The sequence below is a fragment of the Trypanosoma cruzi genome, genomic scaffold, assembly GCF_000209065.1.
Source record: "Trypanosoma cruzi strain CL Brener 1047053513143 genomic scaffold, whole genome shotgun sequence".
In the NCBI taxonomy this organism is placed as follows: Eukaryota; Euglenozoa; class Kinetoplastea; order Trypanosomatida; family Trypanosomatidae; genus Trypanosoma; species Trypanosoma cruzi.
In genome coordinates this window covers 5156-15457 of record NW_001849108.1, presented here as the reverse complement: position 1 = coordinate 15457, position 10302 = coordinate 5156, and the positions used below count along the sequence as shown (strand labels likewise).

At 55.3% G+C, this 10302-nt stretch overlaps 1 protein-coding gene, 1 non-coding gene and 3 pseudogenes across 2 annotated transcripts, besides 6 other annotated features; all 5 read right to left on the bottom strand.

The window, feature by feature from the left end:
• Positions 1-930, bottom strand: Tc00.1047053509345.41 (dispersed gene family protein 1 (DGF-1), putative; the record flags this gene model as incomplete). The annotated part of the gene is made up of 1 exon (XM_801261.1): positions 1-930. A coding segment is annotated over one exon (930 nt), but the record flags the coding sequence as incomplete, so codon positions are not given.
• Positions 1-6051: a sequence feature (areas not merged during assembly with more than two copies in the genome that could not be assigned to a particular haplotype).
• On the bottom strand, positions 1536-1595 carry Tc00.1047053509345.40. The gene has a single exon (XR_008255605.1). It is a non-coding gene; the product is annotated as a C/D small nucleolar RNA (snoRNA), TB8C3C3, 3' partial (small nucleolar RNA).
• Positions 2898-2954: a sequence feature (T-rich).
• Tc00.1047053509345.30 lies at positions 3552-4853 on the bottom strand (annotated as a pseudogene).
• Positions 4856-5120: a mobile genetic element.
• Tc00.1047053509345.20 lies at positions 5122-6111 on the bottom strand (annotated as a pseudogene).
• Positions 6052-7466: a sequence feature (haploid, Esmeraldo-like haplotype).
• On the bottom strand, positions 6939-9191 carry Tc00.1047053509345.11 (annotated as a pseudogene).
• Positions 7467-8258: a sequence feature (areas not merged during assembly with more than two copies in the genome that could not be assigned to a particular haplotype).
• Positions 8259-10302: a sequence feature (heterozygous, Esmeraldo-like haplotype).

Genomic DNA, 10302 nt, shown 5'->3' with positions numbered 1-10302 from the left:
GTCCAGCCACCCGCCGGCACCGACCGTCCCACCGTCGCAGCGTACCAACGAGGACGACGCGACAGACCCCTCGACGCCCACGAAGCGCAGCACCGAATCAAACACCGCGAGGCGCTCGCCAAGCACAATGCCGCCGCCGCTGCTCACAACCGACATGTTCGTCACGGAGAATACCGAGTGGCTCCGCAGACTGAGACGCGACGAGGACGCCACATGCATCGCGGACGCGGTCGGACCGCCCGACGCCTCCAGCGACACACCGTCAAGCACCACCGCGCTCGACAGCAGGTCCACGCCGCCGCCAACGTACACCGCCGACCCGCCCGCCTGCGACGACCTCAGCACAGTGTTGCTCACACGCAGCTGCGTCTGCAACAGCGACGTCGCGTGCAGAACAAGCGGCGACGCCACCGTGTCCGTCAGCCCGCTCAGCTGCGAGTATTGCATCGGCCCCGCCGTCACAATCGTCGAGTCACGGACCGTCACGTTCGTGTGTGCCGGCAGGTTGTGCGCAAACACAAGCGAGCAGTAGCCGCCGGACAGCCCGCTCACGCTCACCTCCAGGCTCCGGTCACTCGCCGGCTCGCCGCTGTAGCCCCGCACGTAGATCTGCGCGCCGCCGTCGCACACGCAGCTCCTCAATTCGATGCGCAGCGCGCCGGGAAGCATCGCCGCAACGTCGAACACAACAGCCACGCCGTTCGTGATGGACACGCCGTCCACCAGCACCGTGTCCACGACGCGGCCAACCGTGATGGCTCTGTCCACCGTACCGCCCCGCAGTCGCAACACCACCGCATGCACCGCGGGCATACACGCAGCAGCAGCAACCACCGCCAACGCCACAAGCAGCGCCACACGCACAGCCGCAATGGCCCTGCACTGCACACAGTGCCGGCGGTGCGGACACGCGCCCACCGCAGACCACATCCACCGACCCAATCAGATACCAACGGGGCTGTCGCGGTGTGTCGCACTCGCACCGTCGACCGTTCCTCCTGCCTAGCAAATCCCTTTATACAGATGGCAAATCCAGTGAAACAATTCCGCCAGATCGCTATACCACTACTACTAATCCTACTACTGCAATTAATCCCTAAAACCTTGAAACGATAGTTGTGCTGATCAAGCAAAAGTATCTCCAACTGCACAACCAGAGAAGAAGGCAGCGGCAACAGCAAATAAACACAGCGGCACGCAGAGGCATCCGGCCACAGACAGTCCCCGCCAAAGCACAACCAGCGACAAAAAGAAGCGCAGACGCAGTCAGCCCAGTGATGTCACCGCCCTCCCACCGCCCGCGCAGCCCAACACAACCACCATGCAGAGTGGCAGGATCCCAGCAAAAAGATACATGACCATTGGCACCGCTCCTGCAACCAAATGTTTCCACCACAGAGCAGTCCTGATGCCGCGAAAAACACACAAGAACCGAGACAGACCCACGTGGCAGCGTTACAACCGGCGACCATCAAGCGCGTCCGACGATGTAATGGTGACACGGAAGAGGAGTGGAGAACTCGCCGTTCGCCGGCAGTCAAGGCGGCGTTCCTCCCTCACGTGGGTCGGCATTGCACAACAAACAGCGGCATCATAAGCGCACACGGCACACACAAGAAGGACGAATGAAGAGGTACAGTGGCGGCACTCAGACACGGGGGGACAAGGGTCCACGTCGATCGTGCGTTCTGTGCCTTCCTTCTCCCACTGGGGCGCCCCTTCACCAACGCTTTCGCTCGCTCACTCCCCCACCAACACAGCAAGGGAGCAACAGCGGGAGATGCGACACGTGCGACGAGCACGCAGCCGCAGAGCCTCACTGCTGCCGCCATAACCAAACAAGGCTGACTGCTGGGCGCAAAAAAAGGGTAAACACCTCACCAAACGCTTTAGCATCGCGTGGAAAAACCGCAACCGACACACAAGGCAAAGCACCATGAAGCACGGTGCCAAAGCCAGAGCTCCTCCAACAAATTCATCGTAAAGCAAAAGAAAAATATGCAAGTTCAAAAAAAAAAAAGACCGATGCTGGGGCAATAAATGGTCTTGGTGCGCAGCGGCCGTGGCATCGCACTCTTCCCTCATCCAACGGCACCGCACCAAAACGCACCGTGACGACAGCGTGCAATGACGACGATGGAGTAGCACGCAAAAAGCAGCATAAACGTTTCCTCCTGTAATTGCGCAAATTTATGCTCTCAGTATGTACTGCCAACAGCACAGGGAAGGACACGGAAGGGGACTGTCCTATCATCCACCCCCTGCCCACAACAGACCCTCCCCATCCTCCTCCTCGCCGCACCCTGGGTGCCGCAAAATGCCGTCAAGCAAAGCCACTTGTATGGAAGTCCCCAATGCGCGGGCGGGGCTGGCAGCCACCCATGCTCACTCCCCCGCACACATTCTCTCCTACAACCTTCCCACACACAAAAGGGCAAGGACGTGGAGAAGAGAAGCCCGCCGTACAGCGCACGCAGAAGCACCGCCATCCACGTCGCAGCGCAAAAAAGAGTCATGCGCACAGCACACCTACGGCCGCAACGAGAGGGACGGGGCGCACCCAAGGCCACGGCGCTGTCCTTTACTTCCCTCCGCCCCGACGGATTGGAAGTACGCCCACAGCGGGTTGTGGCGGGTGGCGTCCCACACCCACAGTGAGGCACAGCGCACATCATCTGCTCCCCTCCAAGTGCACTCAGCAGGCCGGGACAAGGCGTCCAGTCAATCTCCTGCCATCGCAAAGGAAAACAAAAACAATCGTCGCCGGTCGTCAGTGCCTCTAGCAAAAAAAAAATGGAGGCATTCCAACAGCACAGCCAGCAGAGAGAAACTCAAAGGGACACGGAGAAACAGAGCGGCAGTGAACACGGCACAAAAAAAAGCCGCAGACATTTACCAAAAAAAAAGAAAAAAGAAACGGAATAAAAAAATAAAACAAAGTAACAAAAAAGAAATTGGACTGTTCCACCAGCCCACACAACATCCCTCACGTTTCGTGCGGCGTCCAGCTTGTTCCTCCAATCCTCCTTTTGTGCATTCCGTGGGACGCGCAGTCGCGGAGCCGGCACTGCGTGTGGGCAACAGAAGCAAACAAGAGGGGGAGACACGTCACTCATGACAGCGTGCAGCAACCGAACATTAAAGAACAGAATAAATAAATCAAAAAGCCCGCGAGGAACGCGGCACACAATCTCCGTGAGGAGTCGCAATTCCACACTCTTCGGATCAGAAGAATGCCACAAATGCACACAGTCCCAGAGGTAGCAGCAACGCCCGGGAGACGCACACACGCGCAGTGCTGTCACCACCTAAATCATGCAGGATCAATTTCGCGTCGTTAATCAGGGCGAGGCGGTCGTCTAGGCTCATACTGCCATCGGATTCTGAGCCATTGGTTTCTGGAACGGAACTGTCATTTGTGGCGGCAGTGCGTGGACGCAATTCGTCCGTAACATTCTCAGCACTCGATTCGCTGCCCGCAAGAACACGGACAGAACGAGAGTCTGCCGGCTGTGCAATTGGAGCCTCTTCAACGTCTGCCAAGGAAGTCGTCAGCTGTGCGGCCGTCCGCAGTGTAGCTGCCGGCTGTGTGTCTTCCTGCGTTGTGGCCTCCCGCGCTGCAGCTGCCAGCTGTGCGACGTCCAGCTGCCTGACCTTCTGCTTTTTCTTCCTCCGTCCCTGTGACCTCCACCGCAGCGTGCAGTTCTTCGGCAGCCGGATGTCGAATAGGAACTGTCCCGGCGTTGAGGTTTGCTGAGGTCATCACCAAACAGCGCGTCGTTGTGCAGAAGGACATCAGCCACCGTCACATGGCTGCCCTCTTCATCTTTCTTATCGCCCGCACCAAAGAAGAAGTGTGAGATCCTGCGTGAACCAAACTTATCAGCATTACGGAGCCTAGCCACTTCCTCGGCACCCAGTTCACCATCATCCGTCTCGTACATTCTTATCCCACTAGCGTACACAAACCATTCTTCAGCGCCATTCTTTTGCACCGTCACTCGAATTGCTGTGTTTGTTCCCCAATTACCAACACCACCAGACGGCTTCACAAAAAACTCCACCTTGTGAAGTGTGAGGTTCCAATTTCCTTCACTCGTCCACGAGAGCTGAAAGAGCGCCGTGCCGTCTTTGTCGTTCAGCCTCGCACCAATCAAACTAATGGGGCTGCTGCCTGCCTCCGGCACCTCGTGGATGGCCATCGTCGCCGAAAGAGTGAACTCGTTGTTTGTAAAGCAGTACGGCACAGTCTGCCCCATGCTGACAACAGGCCACTGCGCCCCTGCTCCCTTGAGCGCCACGCCGCTCTCCGTGCTGGTCACTCCGCTCCTCACTGCGGCATTCACGCCGAGGTACTCGTCCCTCCATGCAGTCCCGTCGAACGTCCGGCACAAAAAGGCAACCAGCCCTTCAGTGGGAACTCCCAAGGCGTTGTCCAATTCTTTCCACTTCTCCGCCGCAGACTTTACCCGCTCCAGCTGCTCAGTCAGGCGCATGGCGACAAGACTGTAATGACGCGTCACCATTCCTCGTCGCGTACAGTAAAATCAGCTCATCCTCACTTTTCACAAACAGAGAACTGGCGGCAGCGTCATCTTCACGAGATATCGGCCCAACATCATCCACACGTGCATTGTCCGACACCCAAAGCTGAAGCCGACCTTCTCCACTTCCATTTTCCTTCGCGGCATACACCGGCGTGACCACGAGCATCGCCTCCCTTCCCTCAATGGTTGCGGTGGTGAATCCACTCTGGACGCCGTACCCTGTTCGACCACGCGAGTTGCCCCACACACGATTAATTGACTCAACATATGAATGCCAAGCCGCCCATTCCAAGTGGACCTGTAAACGTTTTTTTTTTTTTCTTCTCTTACCAGTCGTAGTAACTACACCTCAAATGTGCAGCTCTGGTAAGCGTACGAAGGAATTCAGCAGCAAGGATAGCCTTACTCCGCGGGCAGCCATTATAGAATGGCTCCAACATCTGCCCTTCCGGCCCGTAAAACTAAGTAACAACTACTCATCGGGTTTGAAGCGTGAACAGCAGGCACTTAGCTTCCTCTCTAGTAAGAGTACTAGACCCTGGCACCACGTTGAGGTGGCCGGCTGAGCCAGGGACCTGTAAACGTCATAGTAGCCTCCATCACAATGAGCCATCATGAAGGGTCCGTTTTACTCCCACCCCACAATGGCTGGATCCCTGCAGCCCTTACCAGGCGTCTCGAGTGAAAGCTCCCATTTCTTCTCTGACGGGATAAGACGCATAGACAGTAAAACGCGCCGTCCATCCTTCTCGTTGGCCTGCATGGGAAACATAGGCGTACCGTCATTCATCATAACACCCGAGCCTCCACCACCCAAAAACTCGGTCAATAATTAAGAATCTCCTATGGCTTGAGGCTCCACTGCATGTGTCTCATTCCATCCGATTTTCTTCTTTCCACCCTCATCAGTGAGAGTTCCCTTCACGAGTAAAGGGCTCCGCTCATTCTTACCTTGAATCTGCTGCTCTGTACGGCTGTAGTTTCCCAGGAGCATGTAGACACTGTCCTCAATTACAATTGTCGTTGGTCGCGTTATGCCGTTTCTGGTGCTGATGCCCCCAGAGCCTTCCTTTAGAGGATATGCGCCAAAGTTACTCGCACCCGCCGTCGAGATCTCCGTTGGACCAGCAAAACCACCTAAACCAAGGTACTTTGACGCAACCCCAGTAAAGCTGGCGTCGCTGCAGTTGCCTCCATCCCTGCAATCGGCCTCAGAAATAGCAAATACATGACCCTGCATCTCAACGAGGCTGGGACCACGAAGCAAGCCATATTTGCCACCAGCGTTAGAAACATCCTTCCATTTGTCAAGCTGTTCCTTTTTAATCCCCATCAACGCAACAACTGTATCCCTTACATTACCCTCCGCAGCGCGTGCACCTCCAACTTCACAGCACACCATCACGACGACGGGTAGCAGCACCGCAAAAGTAAACACATGCCGGGACATGTTGAGCCTCTGCGGCTCACGTTCTCTTCCTTCCCTCCTCCTTCCGCTGGATCCGGTCACGCGGCGATGGTTGTGTGTGCGGGGTGCCATTACAGCAGCAACACGTGAGAGCATATAAATATATGTGTGTGGGCGGTGTGTGTGCTGTTGTTCCTTTCAGTGCGCACAGTAGCGATTCGCACTTGCTTTCTTTCCTAGCGTGTCCGTGTGCGTAAGGCGGAGAAGACAGCAACAGCGGCAATACATCAGACACATCACTGGGGAGCAGAGCACATCACCCACACAAAGTGCAGGACTCGAGAGAACACGGAAGGAACGACACGGAGGACCGTAGCCCACAGAAAACAACAACAACAACACTGAAAGTCACGGCGGAAGCCCAACGCACACACAGCGACAACGCCGCCAGACCGCGCATGGGAGGGTTCGGCCATCCACAAAAGGAAGGCACACAACGCAAACAGAAAATCGCCATAGACAAGCAGGACAGGTGACCCACGACCGCCGCGTCCCCGCAGCCGCCACACAACGCACACAGAGCGCGCTCCCGCCCCACCAGCCACACGCAGAGATGGATCCTCAGCCATCCAAGATGCGACGCCAAAATGCCGCTGCCGTCCCGCCCTCAATGGGATGCGGCGTCTCACTCCACGCGGTCACACGGAGTGCAACATTTCCTCAATACAACTTATTCGCCTCCATCCCTCAAAGTTGCTGCTGTTAGTGATAGGCCTTAGAGCACAATAGAATAAAAGAATATGAAAAATGTGGTGATACTGCGATACCACCGGCCACTGCAATGCTCCCATAACAGAGCAATGCTCCAATTATTCACCGCATTCACACACAAAAGCACCCAAATGCATGAAACAACCCGCAATTCCTTTTACCAGAACTCAAACTACCCCCGCAATTCCCCAATTTGTTTTCCTATTTATTCCTTTAATTACTCCTCAATTCTAAGGCCTTCTTGGGGCGTCTCCGGATAATATTGACACTTGGTACTGGCGCACCTTTTCCTTCCAGAACGCCGCTATTCTCTGGTCTTCCTCCTCGCTCACGTTATCGGTATTGACAACATCACATCTCTGCCAGTCACTTAACGGCGTGCCGCACACAAATCATCTCCCACGACACCTCTCGGGAAAATTCCTCCCAACCATTAAAATATGCCGCCAGATGCCCAGTGAACCGCCTCGCAGTGCTGGGTGTGGTGTGATGCGCACTCGCCGCAGTCATCCGCAGCCAAACCAGCGTCCTCGGATTGGACTCCATGAAGAAAAAGCGTCCACCAACCGAAAGTTTTCGACCTCCGGTATGCACAGCACCCCGCACTCCACATCAATGTTCTCGTAACGGTATTCCATCAACGGTAAAAAATAGTGCCTGGTGGGGCGCTCCTGTGAGTACACTTACAACGCACAGCGGTGTGGCCGACGTCGTGTTGGTGGCCTCAGCTCCTTCAGTTTACGTCTTATTGCAGTCAAAAAAGCCCCTTCAAAAACGCAAACACGGCACACCTCCCAAGGTTTTCGGATATGAGATAATCCTTGAGCCTCCATACGATCAAATTAAAATCATGCGGCCGCATTAACTTTGCTAACCTGCGTAATATTTTGCTTCAGAGGTGGGCAGATATCGGTGCATCGAAAGGCAACTCACCATTGCGCTCTCCTCGCACTCGGAAAATCTTCGCAACATATTCGGGCTACGTATTATCATCCCGCATTTTGGATATTCAAAAACCAAAGTAATACTTGCTTCTCGAGGAGTTCGTCCCATCCACAGCGCTGTGGCACTTCTCAATCCGTGCATCATAATGTCGCTTACCAAAGATTTCGCGAAGGATGTCGCGAAGAAGCGGTCCCGCTGTATCCGTGTGACCCCTCACCTCGCGCCACCATTCCGCTTGCTGCTGCACGGCTGATCATGCCACATCCAAACGCATATTGCCTTCGCATCGCTTTCGTCAGAACAATCCATCACAATTCGTGCGGCTCTCCTTTCGCTCGCCCAGTGTCCGTGCATTTTTGCTTCTGGCGGTGTCACAACAAGCATGCCCCATTCAAGAGGAGACAAACAAGGAGACAGGCGATTGTCCGTCTCTGCCGCGTCGTAGACAATACACCCCCTCACCCCACGCCGAGACAGATCCTTCACAACCTTTACGATGCTGGACTCACCCATGCATTCGGACACCGTTCTGGCGGTCATGTCCAAAAGATAAGTCCCACTCACCATAAAGTGCGCAACCATTGGGAGCTGCTCCGCATCGTAGTGCAGCAGCTGGTAGAGGAGGTACAAGCCGGCAGCCACCGACCTCCCAATCCCGAGCGTCCCAATCAACACACGCGAATGAGGCGTAAGGTGCTCCTCAGGACGACTGCTGAACCACTTGGTTGCATCGCCCTTGACTGTCTGCCACACACGCTCCACCTCGCAGTTCACATGGCAGTCACGAATGTATTTACCCACTACCCCCGACCACGACCATCCCTTGTCGAGGCGAGCACCATCAGCCTGGGACGTGGTGGACTGATTGCTTCACACCGTCACCCTTTCCAAGAGTTCGGCCAACTGCCTGTCCGTCCATGACTGCGGTGGTTCCCCCTCCCTCACCTCCATTCCCGTCCCCTCACCGTCGGGAAGTTCCAAAACGTGGCTCCACCTCGCATTTTACAAAGACTCGTATGATCCTCCAGCGTCTTTTCATTCTGCCCCTTGCTTCGCCTTTTCGTCTTCCCTCAGTGCTCAAAAGAAGGCTGCGTGTAGTTTTCCCCTTGCAAGAGCAGTGACCGTATCCTTCCATTCAAGGTCCCTCCACTCTTCAAGTGAAAAAACACCTTCTCCTTCAAGTTTATATGTAGCCTTCAACAGCATTTTCCTCATTCAGCTCTTCGCAACACGGCAATGCCGTTGTCATGCCCAATAACACCTCGTCCTGGATAAACATCCTGGGTTTCAGAGAAAAACATCTCCATGGAGTCGTCGCCATTTTTATTTGCAACCCACTCCTCGCCCAATTCCCCAGGAAGAAAATCATTCAGCCTCATGTTGGCTGTACCCGCAGTTCTCTCCAGCAGGATTTCCTTTACGCTGCTGCTCATGGTCCACTGCGGTCGCTCTTTACTCCCCGCCACGTGTCGAGCTGCAGCGTCGGAACCATCACCGGAGCCACCGCTTCAAAACGCCATCACAACACCCGTGCGATGAAGCATCCCACTCGCACCGCCCAACTGCGGCCTGCAGGCGCCGCTGGCTCCAAAGGACAGTCGCGGCTGTTTCGTCCCGCAGTCCCAATGGCGTTGGGCGCGGCGCTCGCACGGCTCGGTGGTCGGTGCGCCATGCGGCCGCACTGCAACGTCTGTCGGTGAAGCAGTCGAGGCCCACCGCCTCCGCAGCAACGCAACGTGCAATCGGCCACAATACCGCCACATTATCGTCCTTTTTTGTTTTATTCACGTTGTCTGTCTGTTTGTCTCATCACCGACACCAAAAATAAGCGCACACCTTCACAAAAGAAAAATAAAGGAGGCACGATCCCACCGTCCCGCCGCAGGTCAACACTCTCGTCCACCCACCACCATTGCCGCGCAGGGGACCGCAGCCACATCGCAGAGTCAGCACCACAATGTGCACCACACCATCGTGCAGTGAACAATGGGCGGGACGCGGCCATGCATCGCCCCGCTCCATTTTCCCACCCCTCAAGTATTGCGTGCCCGCACAAAGTAGCAAACAGAATCAGAGCGCAGGCAAACCCAATCAACACCCTCGCTCGTTGAAGCACATCGTTCGCGTGGAATGGCATTTACGCAGACAGCCGCAGTAGCAGGCTGCATGGAGTTTCCCCGCCAACCCTGCAAAGAGACACAACAAATCTGCGGAGTAAAAGTGACGGCCCTCAGTGCTGCCCGCAGTTCACATGGCAGGAAAAATTCCACGCACGCATAGTTCCGGATTCCTCGCTACTTGAGTGCACATCAAAAAGTGTAAAAAAAACACGTGCGCGCAAGATGGCATCTAAATAATTAAAGAATTCACCCTGTTTTGTCCGACGTTATTGGCGAGCAATCCCACACAATCCAATCAAAGTTGCACGCCGGACAGAATGGCGTCAGTTAATCAACAAAAATGATTGCACCAATGCAAAAGCAGCAAGAATTTGGGTTTGCTCCCGGATTCGGAGGCGACAGTGGCATGAAAGTGTGTACGTGCGCAAAGACTTTCGTGGGACGGTGCCGCCCAATCCCGCCGTGCCCTGATACAAAAGACAATAACAAAAAAAGCACACTCTCCAGAAAA